The 23,491-nt window shown below is 39.9% G+C and overlaps 2 protein-coding genes and 1 non-coding gene across 5 annotated transcripts; 1 reads left to right on the top strand and 2 right to left on the bottom strand.

The window, feature by feature from the left end:
• Window positions 1–423: 423 nt before the first annotated feature.
• LOC107159661 (putative glycerol kinase 5) lies at window positions 424–3,219 on the bottom strand. The gene is given in 2 exon segments (XM_048800522.1): window positions 424–3,072; window positions 3,074–3,219. Coding segments are annotated over 2 exon segments (1,617 nt in total). The 5' UTR covers window positions 3,170–3,219; the 3' UTR covers window positions 424–1,551.
• Window positions 3,220–5,145: 1,926 nt separating this feature from the next.
• Window positions 5,146–21,636, top strand: Znf658 (zinc finger protein 658). Of its 3 annotated transcripts, none has more exons than XM_048800524.1 (5): window positions 5,146–5,233; window positions 7,263–7,319; window positions 11,630–11,756; window positions 12,037–12,132; window positions 17,266–21,636. In XM_048800524.1, the coding sequence occupies exons 2-5, from the start codon at window positions 7,305–7,307 to the stop codon at window positions 20,145–20,147; spliced, it is 3,120 nt and encodes a 1,039-aa protein (XP_048656481.1). In that variant the 5' UTR covers window positions 5,146–5,233; window positions 7,263–7,304; the 3' UTR covers window positions 20,148–21,636. The 3 variants fall into 3 exon arrangements, with proteins under 3 accessions (XP_048656481.1, XP_048656480.1, XP_048656482.1); XM_048800523.1 differs by having other exon boundaries at window positions 5,174–5,281; XM_048800525.1 differs by lacking the exons at window positions 5,146–5,233; window positions 7,263–7,319; window positions 11,630–11,756; window positions 12,037–12,132 and adding exons at window positions 13,608–13,615; window positions 13,794–13,862.
• On the bottom strand, window positions 7,547–7,608 carry LOC125615962. Its single transcript, XR_007346565.1, has one exon. It is a non-coding gene; the product is annotated as a U7 small nuclear RNA (small nuclear RNA).
• Window positions 21,637–23,491: the final 1,855 nt, after the last annotated feature.

The raw sequence follows: 23,491 nt of genomic DNA on the forward strand, positions 1-23,491 counted from the left end.
ATGCAGGACTTGTATGTGATAAATCTTGATAAAAAGGGAAATTCATTCATTCATTCTTGCAAATTCAAATCCCCAAATGCAGGCAGGGACAAATAACATAAAAACGGTTTGGGGGCTGGTCAGCTGCCTTACGACAATTTCATACTCAGCCTGGGGTTTCTCCTTTACATTGATTCTAGCAATGAAATCTGACAGTGGGAGTAATGAATGAAGTCGGCTCCTCTCTGTGGATCTCCAGCTCTGTGGCCAGAAGGGCAACTGTGACTGTGAATGCACTCCTGTCAATTCTACGTGCCACTGCATGTAGCTCAGAGAGATGAGTAGGCTGGACAAACATTAGAATGAGACACCAACAAGTGAAATACCGCCATGAAGGCAAGTCTTAAATTGCCAATAAACTAGGGCACCTTTTTAAAACTAAAATCTATCAATTAGGCACTTAATAAAACCAAAAGACACTTATGTAAGCATCTCAATAACTAAGAGAGATAAAGAACAGGAGAAGAAAGGCAAGATGTATTTTAACTGCCTGCATTTTGTAAAAAAATAGAATGTTATACTTCACCCAGAATTTTTGAAAGAAATGTTATTTGAGAAAGAAACTAAAAGATATTTTTCTGTTCCTTAAAAATCATTATATATTTCAGTCCATTAACTAAAATTAGTTTTCCAGTGCTTTTCCACATATAAAGAATGCTTAGATTTTGGCTGGACAAGGGAAAATTAAGGCAGTATCTTTACGCCCAAAAAAGGAAAAAATTGACTCAATAATAAGCTTTTCTGAGAAGGGCACATTGAGCTCATATTTGGATATGACATTGAAAAATTATGGCTTTACATTTGAATTTTTATTATTTTAAACTTCCATATTTTCTCAGTTACTCTTTCTTTTTAGCTTTATGGATTTCAAATATCCCACTTAATTTTCTCTTTCTTTCTTTTTGTTGGTACTGGGGATTGAACCCAGGGGTGCTCTGCTATTGAGCTACATCCCAGCCCTTTTCATTTTGAGATAGGGTCTCTCTAAATTGCTGAGGCTGGCCTTGATCCTTCTGCCTCAGCCTCCCAAATAGACAGGATTACAAGTATGCTCCACTATGCCTGGTTTGGCCCACTTAGTTGTAAAGAATTAAAGAAATATTTTTCCAATAATTTGGAGCAAAATGTGAATGGTGTTTCACCTAGAATTATTAGCTCTCGGATGCTAAACAATTATGTTCCATGTACCACTGACCCAGTTTAAAAAAGAGGAGGGCTCATAACTGTCAAAATCCAGTTGGAAATGGCTGATGTCCTGTGGAATTTGCTAGAAAATTGAAGACGAAGTTTTGAGGTATTGCTGCCGCCTTATAATTTTACCAAGATTAAAAAAAAAGTTAGTGTTTTTTAGTTAGTTTTGTTTTTGTTTTTTAAGAGCAACACTTTTTCTCCCAGGTTGCGAAGCTCATTTTGAATCTTTCTGTGGTCCCTGTTGTACCAGTCCTCCCTGAGCACTGTAATCTGCAGGTGGCATCCACCAGCCGGCTACAGTCTTGACTGTTTCATTTAGTGTTATGTCTTGTTATACCAATTCATGGAGCGTTTCACTGCTTTGACCCAGTTTTCCATATTCATTTCATATTCTTGACATTTCTTCTGCGGCTTGAAAATCATTTCACTTTGCCTCAATTTCTTTAGTTCCTCCTTGTCAGTCCAAAACCCAACAGCAAGGCCAGCAAGAGAAGCAGCACCCAAACAGGACATGTCAAAGTGGGCTGGTCTGTCTATATTCTCATTAATCAGGTCTGAAGTCATCTGCATGACAAAACCGTTCTTACAAACTCCTCCATCTGCCCGGACGTTTGTAACAGGAATATGGATCTCTTTCTGCATCATCTCATATAATTGTTTGTTTCTGAAAGCTATTGACTCCAGTATTGCTCGGACAAGATGGTGTTTATTGGTAGAAGGCTTCAAACCCATAAAAGAAGCACATGCACAGGGGTCATTTAATGGAGCTTGTAATCCACTAAAAGATGGAACAAAATAAACTCCTTCAGAATCTTCCAAACTTTTGGCCATTTTTTCAGTCTCAGCAGCATCTGTGAAAAGATCTAACTGCTGAGCCCATTTTATGGCACTTCCAGTGTCTCCTGCATTGCCTTCAGCTAAGCATACAACTTCTTGTCCAATTTTCCACCCGATCAATGGATAAAAGCCTCCAACAGTATGTTGAGGGTCGTTTCCAGTATTAATATCCAAAAAAGTCCCAGTTCCCATGGTTAATTTTACATCTCCTGTCTGGAAGCAGCACTCTCCGAACATGGCTGATTGATGGTCGCCGACCAAGGCAACTATTGGTATAGGCACACCAAATATCTCTTCATCCACTGATCCAAAATTGTGGCTGGTGTCCTTCACGGGAGGCAGGAGAGAGAGTGGTACGGAAATCATGGAGGTAATGAGCCTGCTCCAACACATCTCATATGGATCAAAAAGTCCAGTTGTACTGGCATTTGAAAAATCCGTGGCATACTGAGAAACTTTTGTGAGCTTGTATAGCAACCAGGTATCAATAGTCCCAAAGCAACAATTTTCTTCTTCAACTGCCTTCTGTACCTCTGTCAGGTTCTGTAAAATCCAGGCCAATCGCAAAGAAGCCTGCTGGGTGGCGAAGGTGAACCGACTGGCTGCTAGGAGTCGCTTACTTCTAGTGAAGAAGTGCAGCACTCAGCAGGAACTGTGCAGGAACTTCATTACAAGAGAATTATTCCAGGATTTTACAAGTTCAATTGCTCTTAGGTCTTGCCAACTAATAAAGTTGTGAAAATGATTTCCTGTTTTCCTGTTCCACGTAATGAAAGTTGCTCTCTGTGTGGATATACCAAGACCAACAATCTGGTTCATCTGTGCTCCTGCAGCTTTGATAGCATCTTTTATTACAGCAACAAATTGAGTCCAGAGAATGTCAGGATCAATTTCAACCCAGCCAACTCGAGGATAAAGATTTTCTACCTTCTGCGCGCTGGAGCCGCAGACCCGCGCCGTCCGGTCATAGACGTGGCAGCGGATCATAGAGCTGCCCACGTCCAGCACCAGCACGAAGCCCCAGCACGAAGCGAGTGCGCGACGCCTCCAGCGCGCTCTGCTCTGGGCGCAGCTGCTCCAGGCTAGTGGGCAGCCCCGACATCGCGACGCTGCTCGCCGCTCGGCCGCAGCCGCTTCCACAGCGGGCGGGCTGAATAATTTTATTTCTAATACAAAAATAACTCTTAAAATTCAATCATAGGACAATAAAAAGTGAGTGAAAAAGTTGAACAGACACCTTGCCCAAGAAGACATGCTTATAGCAAATAAGCATATTAAAAGAAGCCTGGAATCATGTTATGAGAGAATTGCAAATTATGAGTCTTACAGGAACACATCACTACATACCTATTAAAATGTCCAAAATCTGAAACACTGACAACATTAAATGCTAGTAAGCATGTGGAGCAATTGCTGGTGAGAATATAAAATGAAAGATACTTCTGAAGACAGCCTGGCAGATTTTTAAACAATAAACCTAAATGTAGTTTCACTACACAGTCTAGTAATTGTGTTCCTTAATAATTACCTAGCAGGTTTGAAAAACTAGGTCCACACAAAAGCCTGCGTACAAAAGTTTATAGCAGTTTTATTCATAACTGCAAACACTTGGAAGCATCAAAGATGTCTTTATATATGTAAGTGGATAAACTGTGGTATATCCATACTCTGGAATGTATTATCCAGAGATTTTTTTAAATGAGATATCAAGCTGTGGAAAGATATGGAAAATGATTATTCACATGTCTGTTTTAAGGAAGCTAGTATGAAAAGGCAACATACTGTGTGATTCCAACTGTCCAACTAAATAACATTCAGCCAAAGGAAAATATATGGGAGGGTGAATTGGTAGAGCATAGAGGATTTTTAGGGATGTGAAATAATTTTGGATGATTACTATAATGACCCGAAGGCCCCATTGATTCTGAGACCCTATATAAATAACTTTAATGAATGTTACGTTATTGTATCGGTGGAAGTCATGCTGCACCCCATTTTGCATTTGAAAAAACCCAAAGAACTATAGGAAACGAAGAGTGAATTTCACTAATCGTACAAAACATCCTATTCTATACAAGATGTTAATAGTAGGGGAACCTGAGTGTAGGCTGACGAGAGTGAGTATGTGGGGACTTTGGCTTTCTGCTTGATTTTTCTGTATATGGAAAGCTGCTCTAAAAAAAGCTTATTAATTAAAAAAAACTATTATTGTATCACATGTCCCTAAGGGTTTTTTTGTTTTTGTTTTTGTTTTTAATGTCATAATGCACACGTTAAGTTTCAAGGAAGATTTCCTCATGGAAATGCAAGGTTGAGGAAATGATCATTTTCTTATTTTGGGTTGCATGTGTTTTCACGCATGACTGGGTAAGTTTGATCAGCTAGCTTCCCTCCGCCCACCTTCCAGATAAACACTGCTAGTAGGTGTACTATTTCATAGTTCTCTTTACAAGATATATTTGAATGTACCTTTATTTCTCTTGGCAGTTTTGAGTTTAAAGGCATACTTCCATACGGATAGGATGGTCTTCTCACTTTCCTACCCCCAATTTCCCCCTCTCCAGGTCTTTTCCTATGTACGTCATAAACAGTCAAATACCGAGAACAGTTGAAAATGGTAAAAGAGCATTGCACATACAGATTTAACAATTCTGAATCTTTAACAATTAACATGCAGCATTTAACAATTCTGCCGTAATTGCTTTCTGTTTCGTTGCATCATTTTAAAGTAATACTTTAATCTTCAAACACACAACTGTACAATTTCTCAATATCATCACACCAAGTAACGGTAATTTTTCTTAGTACTTTTAATGTCCAGCCATATTCATGCCCCCGGCTGTTAACATCTGTTTGCAGCTGTTTTTTCCTCCCAAAGAGCATCCAATTGGGAACCCCGCATTGCAGCTTGTTAGGCCCATATTCTGGAAACACCTAGGCTGCAAACCTCAGGCCAAACTCTCCCTCAGGTCTAAGGAAGCCGAGCGAAATCGCGCCCGGGGCGCAGAGGCTCATGGGAAGTGTAGTTTCTGACGTCACGGGCTTCCCGCGCTGCACTCTGGGAACGGCGGTCGGAGCTCCGTCTGCACTCGCGCAGGCCCCGCCCGGCACGGGATGCTGCCTCAGACGCTCGGCTTCTGTGCGAGAGCAGACGCTGTGTCCCCGGGTGAGAGCGCCGGCGACGGCTCCGCGCGGCGTGGGGCCCTCGGGACAGGTGGGCGTGTGCGGGGGACCGAGCGCGCAGGTCCCCGCGCGGCCGGGGTCTGCGGTGCGGAGAGGGGGATGCGCGGTGGTAGCCTTGGTGACCGGCGGGAGGCTGTGACCGCCAGCTCCACTCCCCTTAGCTGCCTGTAGGACGTTTTGTCAAATTCGAGTCACAAGCACCGAGCAAGTGTAGTCCTGAGCAGGAGACGCTTGTTTTCTTGGTTTGGCATTTATTGCACCTTCGGGACGTGTTTATTAAACAAGCCATTTTAAAACATGGAAGGTATTCATGGGGGTGGGTGCCCCAGGACACCTTAAGTAGGTGAGAGAGGACCCACCCCTCCAACACAGTTTTACCCCCTGTCACTGGCTCTTCTTTACATCCTACCTGCCTGAAACCTTCAGAGGACTTAGGTGGAGCGGCTGTTCCCAAGTCTCCAAGGATGATGACTGTGATAGACTGTGGAGAGAATCTCACCATGTGCGAAACAGATCCTGGGATTTGTGGGATCTCCACAGAGCGCTTGGGTCAGAAGGGTCTCAGCTCCTGAACCTCTTTGCACGTTTCAGGCTATCTGTGCCCTCAAAGGCAGATGGATGTTGCCGTGCAGTGCTGTCCAGTAGAAAGATAATGCAAAACATGCACGAAATTTGGAAGTTTTCAGTGACTACAGGAAAAAAAAAATCATCAGACAAAGCCAATTTCACTGATGTATTTCATTTAACTCAGTACATCCAATATATTATTTTGGCTTGGGACATGAGCCAAATTTAAGGTGTTCAGTAATTGCATGTGGATAAGGCTACAATAAAGGATAGCATACTTCTAGTGAATTCCAGAAGAATCAGGTTTAGGGTGTTAGGTGAGGGTTCAAATTTGCTCCTCAGGTCTGGTCCTGGAACCATGGAGCAAAGCAGCTTTTATAAGCAGGGAAGAGGGAGTCCTAGTGACTACTGCCACTAACAAGAAGAGCTAGTTTGATCGAGATTCCTCCCAGAGCTTCAGAGCAAACACAGAAGATTCTAGAAAGGAGAAGGTACTGCTTTGCTCTGTTAGAGGCAGTTCTTGATTCCCTACACAGCATGAGTCAGACTTGGTGAAGCCACCACTTCCAGTGGCATCACAGGCTTTGTGATCATGGATGCTGTGAACTAGTTTTCAACTTGGTGTTGAAAGGAATGGATGGCCACCAGGCTGCAAAGCAAAAGGCACTTCCTGGAGGGCTGGTGAGGGCTTGATATCTGGGGGAGACAACCAACTGTCAAAATCTTCAACATCCCATTTCCTTCATTCTCCCCTCAGCCTTTCCAGATCCTGAGCTGTCTCATACCATGCCTGTCATCTCATGTGGCATGTAGAGTTATGTGATGCTCCCTCTTTCCTGAACATAGAGAATAACAAAATGATAGTAGAGGAAGTTTTCTATATTGGAAGCTCAAAAATCCTGAGTCTTAAAGTTACCCAGGGCAGAACCAGGAGCCAAGCAGAGTGCTGTTCACTTACACAGATGAGTGCCATAGCAACTTATCAAAAGGTCTTTCTTTAAAAAGTCAACAACCAATTTAGAATTGAAAGTTTAAAAATATATTGCATAAAACATCCCATCTTTATTTCGGAATTTTCTGTGTGTATTCTAACTTTGGAAAGACAGTAAGAATTTAATAAGCCAGCCCATATAGTTTTTGTGACACTAGTTTTAATGAAGATAGAGTTTCATTTCTTATGTGGTTGAGCTTTGTTAGCCAATCCTGTTCTTTTATTTTAACTTTTTTGATATATCAACAAAAAACGATTTTCACCTTGGTGACATATAATCATATCGAGATGCACGTGTTTAGTTCTTGCTGCCTCTATGTAGTCTTTCTTGTCCCTTTTAAGAGTCAAAGGGCTATTCCTCATCAGGAACCTTTTTATACAGCTGATATGATGAGATTTTTACAGTTTTAAGGCAAACTACGTCTCTGATGACCCCTGTTTCTCTTATCCCCAGCTGAATCTTCAGTTTCCTCCACTCTTCCAGGAGCTGCAGAAAATGAACACATATCCGGTGAGTTTGGTTTGTAATAACCAGTTTGTTTTACAATTGATTTTATAAAGGTTTCTGTGTCTGTACATTAACGTGGAAAAAGTAGAAAGACTTTCATAGAAGGTACGGAAATATTGATCAACAGTAGAGTCAAAAGTAGCACATGGATAGACACAGGTCCTTAAATATTGTAAATTTACCAAGCCAAGTTACAGTTTATTTCTGAGGTTTTTTTTTTTTTTTTGGTGGGGGGCCTTCCGGCAATAGCCAGAAAACCTGCTAGACAAATTCTAAAAGAGCTGCAATACTTCTCTGAGGTTTCTGATAGTCATGGCAGAGTGTCAGACAGATAATACTTAAAGATTTACATTGATGAGAAATCTAAAGCAGACTGCTTCCTTGTGGAAGGTTCAAGTTGGTGATTTAGTTAATAACTTGCTAAAAACATAGAAGATTGCCTGTGATCTCAGGGCCCTGTGGGTTGTAATACATCCAGTGGCCCTCCTCCGTTCCTTACTTAACTTTTGTGCAACACTTGCCTCTACTTCTCACTCTGTCCTGGAAAGTTTCTCTGCACTGTCCTGTCCTTTCCCTGCCAGTGTCTTCAGGGAGTCATCGTCTCTTGTCCTTTCACGTGGCTCATCTCTGTACTCCATCCCTGACCCTTTGGTCTTCTTTGTTGTCTCTGATGACTTCATCCTCTCTTATTTTTCAGCTTTGTTGAGATTTAGTTCATGTATTATACTGCTCACCCAATTAAATGCAGAATTTAGGAATTTTTCACTGTGTTCTCAGGTTCATGAAGGAATCACCACAATTAGTTTTAGAACATTTTCATTGCCTTCAAACCCCTAACTCTCACTGTGTTCTTTCCAAGTCCCAAGCAACTTTAATCTACTTTCTGTCTGGACCACACCCTTTTTATTTCTCATAGGGCAGTTTTGCCTTTGATGAATTTTCTTAGTTTTTGTTTCTCTGGGGAGGTTTTGGTTGCCTGTTGATGATTCTTGGTTGACAGTTTTTTTCTTTGAGTACTTTGAATATGTCATTCCATTAACTTCTGTCTTCATGGTTTCTCATTAGAAATCACCTTTAATATGACTAGTCATTTCTCTCTTGCTGATTTTAAAATTATCTCTTTGTTACTGCCCATAGTGACCTAGGCAGGTAATCCCAGCTACTCAGGAGGCTGAGGCAGGTTCAGTGCCAACCTGGGCAACTTAGTGAGAATTTGTTTCAAAATAAAAATAAACAGGGTTGGGGATGGGGCTCAGTGGTAGAATGTCCCTGGTTCAGTCCCCAGTACCAAAAAAAAAAAAAAAAAAATGATTGTCTGTCTTTGGCTTTTTAACACTTTGATTATCAAGGGTCCAGCTGTGGCCTCTTGTGGTGAGCCGTTCTATTTAGACCGTGGCCGCCATTAGAAGATGGCGCCGGCTTCCACTGTGGCCTGTGACAAACAACTCCTAATATGGAGAATTGGCACGCAATCCCTTCCCATCCTATGAGAAAGGTCCACGTGGCAGCTTAAGATTGGTATGCGGGAGGCTTTATTAGGCTGTGCTTGGGCGCTCGGCGGGGGGTCACTAGAAGATGATACATGAATCAAGGCCTGAATAAACTGCTGAAAGAAGAATCCTGTGTCGTGTTTTCCCTTGCTGGCGAGGGGTCGTGACAGCCTCTTACTCCAAGTTTATCCTATTTGAAGTTTTTTGAGCTGCTTCAGGGTGTAGACTAATCATGAATTTTGGGACTTCATTGCTATTATTTTTTTCAATTTCTTTTCAGGCCCACTCTTCTTTCTGTCTGGCACTCTCATCCTGCCTGAGAACAAGCTTGATGCTGTCCCACAGCTCATTTTCTGTCATTATTTCTTTGTTTCCCTCATTGCATACATGTCTCTTAAGAGTATGTGCTCCCCCCCACACTTGCTCACATCTACTGTTGAACAAATTTTTATATGAATTTTTTTTCAGTTATTGTACTTTTCAACTGTAGAGTTTCTATTTGATTCCTTTTTATAACATTTATCACTTTGTTCGTATACTTTATTGGGTGAAATGTGATTTTCATGTTTTATTTTGGTCCTTAGACATCATCTTTCACTGGGTCTTTGACCAGATTTAAAATAGCTGATTTGAAGTCATTGTCTGGTTAATCCAGTATCTGTTTCCTCAGGAGTTATTCCTATTTATTGCACTTTTCCCCTTCCACATGGATATTACTTTCTTTTTAATTTTTATCTTTTGTAATTTTTTTGTTGAAAACTGGATATTTTAAATAAAACACTGTGGCAACTGTAGAAATCAAGAATTCCTCCCCTCCACAGGAGTGAGGGTTGAAATTTATTTATTCAGTGACTTTAACAACTAGTTCTGAAGAGCCTGTGTTTTTGTTGTGAGTGGCAGGCAGCTGAAGTCTCTGCAGAAATTTCTTTAATTCCTGAAATCAGTATGTCTTCCGGGTTTTGCCAAAGGGTTCTGCTCCTTTAGGAGCATCAGGCCATTTCCACCTCTGCACCAGCCTTCATGCTCTGCTTACTGTAGACTTCCAGGTCATGCAGAGACGGTAGCCTTGGGCCTTCTCCTGTCTGTCCTAAGCATGCTCACAATCCCGACCGGCTGCTCAGCTCTATGTTGGCAGCCTTCTAGAGTCTCAGGAATCTAAGGGAACTTTTCAAGACTTTTGTGCACATGTCATTCTTCTTTTTTTCTTTTTTAGTTTTTTGAAAACTGAAACTGACGTTCCCACTGTTTCTCACCATTCCAGGGCACTGCTAAGTTAAACAATTGCTTTAAATGCCTTTGACTAAGGCCTTTGAGGATAAGGCTTTTTTTTTTTTTTTTTTTTTTTTTAACTAGCTGAGCTTTGCAAGTGTGTTCTGCAGGGAACTATCAGACAGGTCAAATGATGAGTGAGTGTCTGGGAGTGAGGCTTTGAATGTGAACCCAGATCTGCCTCCTCCTAGTTGCCAGACTGCTATTTTTCACTGTATTTCAGACCATTGGTTCTCAGTTGAAGCTACTGCAGAATTGAGGGGAAAGACATGGAGATGGACAAGTTAAAATGTCCCAAGATCACAGTTCTTAGTATGATGCTGCTGTTTTTCTTTTATAACAGCTCTTCAGATTGCTGTGAATTTTGGATTAGCTTACAGAGGTCTGAAAAAGTTGATTCTTCACTTTTTACTAGATTTTTATTGCTTTTGTGAAGAGAGAATATTCTTGGATCTTTACTATTTCACTCTTAACACTTGTTAGCTTGAATTTGAAGTTTTTTGTTGTGGGAAATTTCCCTTTTCTTGGCTTCTAAGATACCCTCTCCTAATTCTGTTATTAGTTTGCAGGAAACTCTTCTGGCTTTGTGACCTGTATATTTTCTACCAGCCTTTTTAATAACCCTGGTTCTTTAGCTGTTATTTTTGTATTTTTTCTTCCTTAATCCCTATGTGCTCTGGGAGCTGTCTGATGATAGCACTTAAATTGTTAGTAACTCTAAAAATACCACCTTCAAGTTAGCTATCTGTTCTCTGCCCTAAAATCAAGTGCATACTTATTTAAGAGACCTTTCTGTCTTTATGTTCTATGGACCCTTAGTAGCTGCATGGACAGATCCGTTTCACTACAACTTCTAATGCATTTTTTACTTTTGTTTCTCCAATACCAAGTTTTTTGCACCACCATATCAATTTTTGGCACTATTTTTTTTAATAAAATAAAAAAATTTAAAAGCTGGTTAAGCATCTGGACCGGGTAGCTACATGAGAACGTTGTTAACCACATGGTGATTTTTTTCCTCCTGTGTGATCTATTCCTATTATCACATTACTATTATTTTAGTATAGGTAGTGTTCCAACTCTGGTTCCAACTCCTTTGTAAACTGTTCTTTGCTCTTCGGGTGCTCTAGATTTATATATCTTTCTACTTGAGTTCTGTCAGGTGCAAGGTCTACAGAGCATATATGGATCTCTTTGTTGGCTTCCATTAGTTATATGATGCTGTCCAAGGAAAATGTGAACATCCTAGAGAATACCTAGGGTGACCCATTGGGATGTGAATGAATAATTGTAGAATGTCTATCTACATTGGCTTTTTTTTTGGTCTTTGAAAATCTGTAATTCATTTACGTATATAAATGAATTACAGTACACTAAAAGCTTATCTAACTAATTGAGTAATACCAAAGTTTACAACAAAATTAGGTCCAGGGTAGGCCTTTTGTAAAACCATTCAGTTTTGAGCTCCAGAACAGATAGAAAAAGTAGTTCTCAAAGGCATTTTTTTTTTTCTGTTATCTAATTCTGAGCCCTTGAACAAAATGTTTGACACAGGGATCAGTGTCATTCGAGGATGTGACTGTGGAACTCTCCCCGGAGGAGTGGCGGCACATGGGCCCTGCTCAGAGGACTCTGTACAGAGAGGTGATGCTGGAGAACTACAGCCACCTGGTCTCCGTGGGTGAGCAGACCTGACCATGTGACTCCCTCTAGAATATATTTCCTTTTTGTTTTCTAATTATCAAAACACGTGGACTCTATCGAGATGAACATTGGTAATCAAGCTTTGGATTAAGAGGTCTAAAGTAATTGAAACCTGTAGCAAAACAGAAATAGTACACTTCAGTTGAGCACATTTACTTGAGCACCTTTACTTGCCTGTTTTTTTTTTAACCCATTTTTTGCAAACCCAAAAGACTGAGGATCTGGTACATAAGCACCCTCAATTATTCTATTTATAGGGTATTGCATTACCAAGCCCAAGGTGATATTCAAATTGGAGCAAGGAGAAGAACCGTGGTCTTCAGAGGACAGATTCCTAAGCCACAAGTACCCAGGTGAGTGAGCACTATCAGAGAATTGGGGTCCTTAAACCCGGAGTGCGATACTAATCCAGCTGTCTGTCACTGTAACAAATGTCTCAGAAAAATAACTTATAAAGAGAAGACTGTAAAGAAATAACATAAAGGTTGGCCTAATTTAGATGGAGCATAAAAGAATGGTAAAGTTGTTAAGTCAATAAGAATAAAATAATGTAGGTTTCATCTCCCCTTGTTATTCAGATTTGGCGTTAGCAAGTTAAAGTACATTGAATTAAAAGAAGCCCCTTGGGGTTGGGTATTTAGCTCAGTGGCAGACCTTTGCCTAGCACTCCCAAGGCTGTGCGTTTGGTCTTTGGACTTGAAAAAGAAAGGAAACCTCTCTTGCTCAAAAACATGGGTTAAAAAAAGTTTTAAGAATCTGAATGATTATACCAAATAAAATAATATCAGTATTCAAAAAATCACCAAATAGTGGAGTCCTAAGAAACTAAAACTCATTAGAATTAGGACATCATAATATATGTCATCTGATTAAACAGTAGTACTACTGTAGGAGATATAAATAGCATTGTACTCAAGTGAACCATAAATTATGGATGCCGAATGCAAAGATTATTCCCATGAAATAATCATAAGAAAATGAAAATGTAATATTATTCTAACTCATTAGAATCGCCACAAATATTCTCTGAACATAGTATGATAAATCTAGAAATTAATAAAATGAATAAACAAAAGTGCTACACGAAAACTAAAAAAATTATCTTTATTAATCAATGTATATAAAAGGAAATCCAAAATTGCATACTTTTGAATATATGTGGTTGTATATTAGGAACCTTCAACTATAGCTAAATTAGTTAACAGGAGTAAGTTTGCTTAATAAATTAAGCAAAAAGAGTAACAAAAATACACTAATGAAAGCAGAAGAATTTAAAAGTAAAATCAGAAATTAATAAACTATAAAACCAAGGAATGGACAATTTCTTAGAATAAAAAACAACAGAATGGGTCAAACTTTAGGTAACCCTAATAAAGATAAAGAGAAGAAATACCTACGTGATAAACTCAAGTGGGGATATATATGTATAGATTTAATGCCATAGTAGACAAGATCCCATTCATAAATAAGAATGATACAGGAGGGCTTGGTCTACCAGATATGGAGACTTAGGCAAAGCTCTGAGCAGTGGAGTACTTGGGTCAGGAGTTAGATCATCTAATAAATTAGAGAAACAGGGTGGAAAGCTCAAGCAAACACGTGCTTTAAGACAGTTGGTCTCAAGTGGCACTCTAGGACATTGGGGATAGGATCTTGAAATAACTTAAAAGTAACACAGAAAAATGGATCCAAATGACTTAAATAGCTGGTTATCAAATTAAATTAGAAATGTCCTACAAGACTATATACAATAGGTTCATGACTCTTCTTAGGAAAGGATTGAGGAAAAGTAGAGTAAGCATTTTCCTTCCTACTGTACCCCGAGTTCAGACGTATGTATTTATGTGAAAACACACACACACACACACACACACACACACACAGAAATCCTGCAAAGTGGAGAGAAGGATGATGAACTAGGGGCCTTGGCACCTGATGAAATGGAAGACAGTTAGTGTCAGCAGATGCCTGAGGGATGCCTGATCTCCCACCTCTGCTTGGTGTTAATGTGGAGGCTGTCTCCCTAACCCAGGGTGCCAGTGGAGATCGGCCAGGAGTCTGGACGTCTGTTCCCACTTGGCAGGTAATGATGTTGCCACCTGTTTCTCCTATTGGTATGGTTTCAAAAGTGGCTGGCTAAAACTGAGCATTAATCTTGATAAGGTCCAATTATTAATTTTATCTTATGGATCATGGTTTGTTTTTTCTGTCTATAACCTTCAGAACTTAAAAGTAACACAGATTTATTCTTGCTCTCTTTTAGAAATTTTAAAGTTTAACTTTCTACACTTAGATTATGATCCATTGATTATTAACTTACATAGAAAATATGAGTTGTATGTCACGTTTTAAACTTTTAAAATAGGGAGTCCAGTTATTCTAGTTCTATTTGTTGAAAAGGCTGTTTTTCCATCAAATTGTGTCTTTGCATTACTTAGAAATAAAAATGGGCTGGGGATGTAGCTCAGTTGGTAGAGTGCTTGCCTTGCATGCACAAGGCCCTGGTTCAATCCCCAGCACCACAAGAAAACAAACAGAAATATCAGTGAATGTATACTTGTGAGTGTGTTTCTGGAGTTTCTGTTCTATTTTATTCATCTACATATCTGTCCTATGCCAGCATTGTATTATCTTGATTACTGTATAGAAGACCAGAGAAGCATTCAGTGGTAGAGTGTTTGCCTACCCTGGCTTAGATCCCAAGCACCACACACACATGAAAGAAGTTTTTGAAATCAGGTAGTTTTCTAATTTTCATCTTCTCTATGAATTTAAAATGATCTCCTTTCCTTATTAAAAGAAAAAGAGAAAGGAAGACAAGCATGCTGGCATTTCAACTGGAATTGTGTTGAATCTCTATATTTACTTGAAGAGAATTACCAGTGTCTCTCCTCATTTATTTAGGATTTCCTTCTTCAGTGTTTTGCAGCTTTCACGTTATCAATATCAAGATTTTAAAAAATAGTTTTGATGACATGCTAAATAATATTGTTGCTGTAATTTCAAATTCCAACCCATTAATTATTGTTTGTTTATAGGCATAGGATTGTATACAGGCCTTGTATTTTGATTTTGCTAAAATTCTTATTAGTTCAGAGAACTTGTTTGTAGATTATTTTGTTTGTGTGGATTTTTTTTTAATAGAACTACTCCACATCTTTTTGTTTTTATTCTTGTCATATTGCACTAGCTGATAATTCTAGTACAGTCTTGAGTAAAGGTGGTGAGTATGGATGCCACTCTTATTTTTCCCAATTTTAGAAATCATTCAGTCTCTTACTCTGAAGCCTGATGTTATAGACTTTTTGTTTATTTCCTTTATTTATGTATCATGCTACATGTATGTATTATGTAGTTTATTACATATGTGTATATATAGTATAATATGTAAACTGCATATTTTATATATATATTCTGCATTTGTGTGTATAATTATTTAGGTTAGGTTATCTTTCTTCTTAAGTGAATTTAGAAGTTTGTTTTTTTCTAAGGAATTTGCTTATTATTTGTGTGAATTGTTTGTGGGCATAGAGTTTGCAGTGGACTGAATATTTGTTCCCTTTCCTCCAGTCATATGTTGAAACTCTGATCCTGATGTCTCCATTTAGAGGTGCAACTTTTGGAAGGTAGTTAAGTCATGCAGGTGGAGCTTCCATGAAGAGTTTAGAGTGCTCTTACAAGAAGAGTCCAGGCAACTAGTACCTCTTTGCACTGTGTGAATAAATAACAGGAAGTCAGTGGTCTAGTGCATGAGAGTGCTGACAGAACATGACCAGGCTAGCACTCTTTTTGGACTTCCAGCTTCCAGAACTGTGATAAATATTTGTTGTTTAAGTCACCCAGTTTATGGCGATTTGTAATAGTAACCTGAACTAATATAAGAGTTTTTGCTAACCTTCCTTTATGATCTCTTCAATGTCTGTTGTGTCAGTAAGCACACCTCCCTCTTGTTTTTCTGATGTTGATAATTTGTGTCTTTTGATTTTCCTATTAATTTTAATCAAAATTAAAAATTGAAAAGATTTAAAATCTTTTCAAAGAACTAAGTTTGGTTTGATTAACCTTCTGTGTTGTTTTCTTTTTTCAATTGCAATATCTTCTCTAATCTTTGCTATTTTCTTCCTTCTTTGTTCTTTGGATTTAATTTCCTCTTTTTATTTAGTTTCTTAGAGGAGATGCTTAGGTAACTGACTGTCGATCTTTCTTTTCTAATGTGAAACATTTTAAGCCATGAGTTTACTTCTGAGCACTGCTTTAGCTGCAGCCCACAAATTCCTGTGTTTTGTTTGTGTTTCTATTCACTTCAGAAATGTTTTCTGTAAGCTTACACTTTCACTCCTGAGTTATTCAAAAGTGCCTAGTTTACAAATATTTTTATTTCTCCGTATACCTTTGTTTACTGATTCCTAGTATAATTTCTCTGGAGGTTGAAATCATCCTTGTATAATTTCCATTCTTTTATATTTGTGAAGGTTTTTCTTTTATCCTAGGATGTTTCATGTCATTTGAGAAGAATGTGAATCCAGCTGTTATTGAACGTATTGTGTCATCAGGTCTTGAAGGTGTGGTTATCTAAGTGCAACCTCATCTTCCTATCTGTGGGGTCACGCTTACCATGTACTTCTTCCTCTTGTTTCTGTGCTTTAAGTTTTCTTTGTTCTTTCTTTCCTCTATCTTTTGTGAATTGCCACTGGTGCCCTAAAACAAAATATTTGTTGTTCTTGAGATTCTTTGTTTTATAAATTAGTAAGAATATGGCTGCAGGTGGGGTTTGTCAGTGGCTGCTATCACCATCTCCCAGCATATTCCCCAAATGGAACTTTCTTTGTATCCTTCATCATCTTTCCTATAAACTCGTCATTTGGCTCACGAAGGGAAATACAAAACCGCCTGTCTTCTGTGTCTCTGGCCCTGGAAGATTCGCTTCCTGCTCAGCCTCTGTGGAACTGTAGTTTTGTTTGGCTTGAGTAGGTGGAGTTTGTCCAAAAAAGTTTCTATTTCATTAGACCTTTGAGACCATTGACTAGAATGAATAGACTTTTCTTAGAGCATATTTTTGTCTGTATCTTTGTTATCTTCATATCATTGGCTTCTTCAGTGTACAGTGTAGTACATCTAAGAAGTAGGAAAAAAAGCCTTGGAATTCTCCATTGTGTCATTTTCTTAAGTTCTGAGGTCCACTTTCTTTACATTTTTTGAAGCATTTTCACATGTAGTTACTTTTCTTTTGTTGGATTTTCAGTTGTCAGAAGGAAGAACCTTGGAGGAATGAGGCTATTCTGTTTGGGCTCTCACTGAAAGTAATACGTACTTTTAAAAAAAACCAACATCCATGGATGAGGGAGGAGAATGGCTGTCTCTCTGTGTGTGAATTGATCTTGGATGCATGACTAGAAACATCAGAATAAAATATGTAACACAAAATAGTTAAAGTTCCTTTACATAAGAAATGTAAGATTTATGTTTCCAATTTTTTCTCATTTTAGGTTATTACAAAGTAGACGTCCACATCAAGGGAAATCAAGACAAACAAGGGAAGCCTCTATGGCAAGTAATATTCATTGGTGATAAAACACTGAGTAAAGAAGGACAGAAAGTTCTAGAAAAACCATTTAATTTGGGCATAGCTTCAGGTTTTTCAGGAAAAATAACCTATAAACATGATTCATGTCAAGTGAATTTTCCAGTTATTTCTGAGTTAATTATTAGTGAAGGAGACTATTCAAGAGAGAAGGCTGATTACATGACTGTATGTGAAAATTTGCAGCTTTCTAGTAAACACAGGGACACTCATACTGGAGAGAAATCTCATGAATATAATAAAAATGTGAAAACTGTTAGTGTTAAGAAAGGTAAGGATCAGAGATTTCAAACATTGGAGCAATTGTTTGAATGCAGTGAGTTTGGGAAAATTTTGTATGAAAAAACTGTCTGCCTTACAGTTGAGAGTTCTCCAACAGAAGAGCAGTGCTGTCAGGATGATGAGCTTGGGAAAAACTGTGATAGGACAACTCTGTTTAGCCACACGAGAGCTGACCCAAGGGAGAAGTGCTCTGATGTTAGTGACTGTGGGGAATTCTGCTGCGAATCCACCATCGAGGAGTATAGTAAAGTTCACCTGGCTGTAACACACCAGGAATGTGATAAAAATGGTATTAATTCATGTAGGAAGTTACCCCTAATTCAAGCTCAGAGACCTGTTACAGGACAGAGTGTTCTTGAAAGCAATCCATGTGAAGAAAACTTGAGCCAAAGTCCGGCCCACATAGTACATCAGGAGAAGCCAATTGGAGATAACTTCTGTGAATGTCCTGAATGTACTAATACCTTCTTCTGGAAATTAGGCCTTATCACACATCAGCAAACTCAAGAGAAACCCTGCCAGTCAGGTCTGTACGGGAAACGCAGGGAATCCTTTTTCCAGAAAGCACACCCCATTCAGGATCAGAAGACTCACTCAGGGGAGAACCCTTACAAATGTGAGGAATGTGGGAAATTCTTTTGTTCACATTCACACCCTAGTCAGCATCCTGGAACTCATATGGCGTCCAAACTCTGTGAATGCAATAAATGTGGGAACACTTTCTGTGAGAAGTCAAACCTCAGTGAACATCTGAGGCTTCACACAAAGGAGAAACCTTATGGTAACAACGACTGCAGGAAATGTCACACACCACCCCCCATGGGACAGCAGAGAACAGACACAGAGATGAAGATCTGCCACAGCCGTGAGTATGTGAAAACCTCCGTGATGGGACATCTCAAGGAATATCAGAAAGTTCACCCGGGTGGGAAACCCTATGAATGTGCTGACTGTGGGAAAACGTTCTCCAAAACGTCACATCTGACAGCACATCAGAGAACTCACAGGGGTGAAAGACCCTATGAATGCATTGAATGTGGGAAGACTTTCTCTCACAAGACACATCTCAGTGCACATCAGAGAACTCACACTGGGGAAAAACCCTATGAATGTAGCCAGTGTGGGAAAGCTTTTGCTGACACTTCAACCCTCAGGGCACATCAGAGAATTCACACAGGCGAGAAGCCCTATGCGTGTCATGTGTGTGGGAGATCTTTTGCCCATGTTTCTGTTCTCAGAGCCCATGAGAGAATTCACACAGGGGAGAAGCCCTACGGGTGTAATGAATGTGGCAGATCCTTTACCTATAACTCAGCCTTCAGAGCCCATCAGAGAATTCACACGGGGGAGAAGCCCTATGGGTGTAATGACTGTGAGAAAACCTTTGCCCATAATTCAGCCCTCAGAGTGCATCAGAGGACTCACACAGGGGAGAAACCCTACGAATGCAGTGACTGTGAGAAAACTTTTGCCCACAATTCAGCCCTCAGAGCACATCAGAAAATCCACACAGGGGAGAAACTCTATGAATGTAATGAGTGTGGGAAAACCTTTTCTCAGAAAACACACCTCAGCACACATCAAAGAATTCACACAGGGGAGAAACCCTATGAGTGTAGTGAATGTGGAAAAACTTTCTCCCAGAAATCGTACCTCAGTGGACATGAGAGGACCCACACAGGGGAAAAGCCCTATGGGTGTAACGTATGCGGGAAACGTTTTGTCTACAAGGCAGCCCTCATCGTGCACCAGAGAATTCACAGAGGGGAGAAGCCCTATGAGTGCAGCGAATGTGGGAAAACCTTCTCTCAAAGGACACACCTCTGCGCCCACCAGAGAACGCACACGGGGGAGAAGCCCTACGGGTGCAGTCAGTGTGGGAAAACGTTTGCTGATAGTTCAGCCCTCCGAGCGCATCACAGGACTCACACAGGGGAGAAACCCTACGAGTGTACTGAGTGTGGGAAGGCTTTCTCCAAGACGTCACACCTCAGAGCACACCTGAGGACGCGCATGGGGGAGAAGCCGTACGAGTGTCACCAGTGTGGGAAAAGCTTTTCCGAGAAGTCATATGTTAGTGCCCACCAGAGGGTGCACACGGGGGAGAAGCCCTACGAGTGCAGCGACTGTGGGAAGGCTTTTGCCCAGAACTCAACTCTCAGGGTGCACCAGAGGGTTCACACAGGTGTGAGACCCTACGAGTGTGGTGAGTGTGGGAAAGCGTTCTCCCAGAAATCTCACCTTGGTGCACACCAGAGAATTCACACAGGGGAGAAGCCCTACGAGTGCAATGAATGTGGGAAGGCTTTTGCCCAGAATTCAACTCTCAGGGTGCACCAGAGGATTCACACAGGGGACAAACCCTATGAATGTGATGAGTGTGGAAAAACTTTTGTCCGTAAGGCAGCTCTTAGGGTCCATCGCACCAGGATGCACACCAGAGCAAAAGCCCCAGTGTGGAATGAGTTTGGAAAGCCCTCAGGGAACTCCTGCCTTACTGCATGACGCACAGTAAGGTATAGCTTGATGAGATTTCCCTATAGTGTTGGTCCAGGTGGGGCTGGCCAGGGAATGTGACACCAGATATCACATTTAAGCCCAGTCCTTTAAAAATCACCTTGCATTCTCCCTGGTCCATGGTTAGTGGGGTGGAGACGACTGCCACAGCAAACCTGAGTGCCGCGTTGGGACGTGGCAGACAGGGAAAGGAAACAAGAGTGCCTGGGACAACTCTCCACTTCCAGGTCTTCAGTACTTGACTTTCCTGTTTTTTTTTTTTTTTTTAAACAAAGATTAGTGTGTTATGTTAGGCTCTTACAGGTTTGGTCTGTTGTTAAATGCACATCGTTGGGCCTACTCTCTTGTTAGCGTGGAGTGAAACCCTATGAACATATTAAATGTCAGAAGACCTATACAAATTCAACTTATTGCATATCAGAGCTGTCTCAGGACAATACTGTCATCAACATCTTAATAACCAGAAGCCTTTATTAAGAGCCAGAGAAATCTCAGGGGGAAAAAAAGCCTTTACCACAAAGAGAACTGCATTAAACATCAAATAACTTGGTTAAAATTTTATATTTTGAGTAAGTAGCATTTTTCAACAAATATTGAAAGTTTGTTTTCAGATAATTTATTCTGAGTTTCAGAACTGAGGTTAACATCCTTACCTAGAACTGAGACATCAAAACCTGCGTTTTTTGTGTAATATTAAAAATTTTATAGAAAATATATAAGATAGTATTTACCTATAGACTAAGCCACTGTAGACTGTTGAGTTTTGAAAGTGTAAGAATAACTTGAATTCTGTGGACAGTACTAATAAATGTTTGAATTGTCTCTGAGCTATGTGGAACACCCGTGAGTCGACATGCAAACAGATGATTCATCAGTGCTGGTGAGTTCTGGTAGGAGCCAGCCACACTTGCTCTGCACATGGCTACTTCCATTGTCAGAATGAGTGACTGTTCTTCTCTTGGTTTCCTTAAACTTGGTGCTTTTGATTTTTGGCCTTCCTGCTAATCTGGCCCTGCATTGCTAAGGCCCATGACATTCTTGGACATTTTTCTATGTTTTTGTCTATCTAACATTGTGTATGTGTAGGTGGTAGCAGTACTTGTGTTGTTGTTACACTTTTGAGTGATTTTAAGACAAATATCCTTAGCCCTCTTGTGCACATATAACCTGAGTATCCTCTTAATTTAATTTTTAAACATAATGGCTTCTCACACTGTACACTTCTGTAAATCAGAGCTGTTTTGGACCAGCTAGGACAGCACGTTTTAGAATTGCAATGGAAAGGGCTACTTCATGCCAGAAGCACAGCACGGGTACTGAGCAGCAGACTCATTTGGGGGAAAATATGTAATGTAATATAGTCTTGGCCAATAAAACATTTGGTTAATCTGTGATATTTCAGGCTTATGGTTTGTTTAGCATGAAGAAGAAAGTGGAATCATTTTGAAAACCTGGAAAAATAAAAAAATTCTCTTAACCCTGGTCAAGTTTCTTTTTGTAAGTTTGATCAGGTAGATTGAACATGAGGACAGTAAGTCAGTTTCTCTTGGAAAAATTTCTCTAGTCCTTATTGCTTGTTTATATTGGGTAAAAGGATAGTGTGAGGGAAAATGATGGTATATCTTTAACCTTGATTGGAAATAGGTATTTCTTTGATACTGGCTTGTTTTCAGTTAATTTAGTGGCATCACTGCCAAAGACAAGAGGCAAGAATAAAAACCCACCATTGGATAAGAGTTGTGTCATGGTACCATCACTGATGGCATACATCATTAACCCTGGCAGGAGGTGTCAGCAGCTGAGGGAATAGTTTTGTTCTTCCTTAGTCTCTGACACCTGGATGCAACTTGTGCTTACTGAACAGTGCCAAGAAGGAAATGAGAGCCAAAAAGCATCTCTTCCTACATGTTTGATTTTTCAGAAAAGCACAGACGAAAAGAAAATTGTCCCAGAGCCCTTTTTAAAATACATTTTGGAATAGCTTAGATGTACAGAATATCTAGTTATAGCCCAGATATGCTCCTCATCCAGTTTCCCCTGTTAACATCATATATTACTATAGTATGTTTGTATAACAAAGTCACACTGATACATTTATATAAGTAAATTTTTTTTCAGCTTTTCACTATTTTTTCCCTAATACCTTTTCTATCCCCTGATCCCTTCCACGATGCCATCCTGTATTTAACTGTTGCGTCTCTAATCTCTACTGCTCTGGGACATTTCTCTGACCTCTCATATATTTTTGATTACCTTGGCAATTTTTAAGGAGTACTTGCCAGGTATTTTGTAGAATAATCCCTCAATTTGGGTCTGAGATTTTCTTGTCATGGTTATACTGGTGTCAGCAGGCTTTTGGTAAGAAGCCTACAGAGGTAAATGTCATTCTCAGCAAGACCATATGCTGTCAACATGAAGGGTCACGGTGCTAACCAACCTTGACCACCTGTTTGGGGTAGCGTGTGCCAGGTTTTTCTGTGTAAAGTTAACTTTTCCTTGCACTTAAAAGGTTTTGTCACACAACAAGCTACTGTGTCTGCAAATGGGAGGTTGTATATATAAGCAGTTGTATCCACTTTACAAATGGATTGTGGTGATATGACCCTCATTCACTATTTAGAATTCTCTGATGGCCATAGAAGTGGTGTTGCACAAAGAGCCTAACCTCATAGAAGCCTATTTTGCCCATTTTGTTCCTTATTATCAGTACATAGCACTGATAAGCTGGCATCTAACCCTTCTCTTCATGGAGAAATGCAGCATTGGGTTAGGACTTCTGGAATCTGAGCATGTAACACTGGAATGTGAAGGATCCCTAGCAGGTCCGTCCTCACAGGATAGTGGGCTCTTGGGCTTAGGACTCCACTAGTTGAAAACCACTGGCGAAGCCTGTTTAGTACAGTAAGGGACAGCTAGAAACCATATTAAGAGCTAGATATGATGTGGGTGCCTAAAGAAGGTAAGGATCACCAGGGCTACTTCTCAGTCCCAGACAGTACCCTCATCACTTCCTTAATGCCCGCCACAGGAGCTCCCCAAAGAAGCACATCAACTTCTCTTTCTGCTGCTGCTCTTGGCTCTATCTTTTGACTTGAGTTTACCAACCAGAAAAGTTCCCCTGTGTTAGCTCTCAGAAAGGATTTGTTGGCAAGCACCGTACTTGCTGCTTGGTATAAATACTTATAAATTGTTAGTCTAATAAATTTTCTGTAAAATAAGACGATATCCCTCTTACAAGTATCTGATTTTAATTTTGGCAACAATATTAATGCTGATAGCTTAAAAATTGTAGCACCCAAAATTTAGATAATTGCCTCAAGCTGACCCATTTT

This window comes from Marmota marmota, unplaced genomic scaffold (assembly GCF_001458135.2).
Source record: "Marmota marmota marmota unplaced genomic scaffold, marMar, whole genome shotgun sequence".
NCBI lineage: Eukaryota > Metazoa > Chordata > Mammalia > Rodentia > Sciuridae > Marmota > Marmota marmota.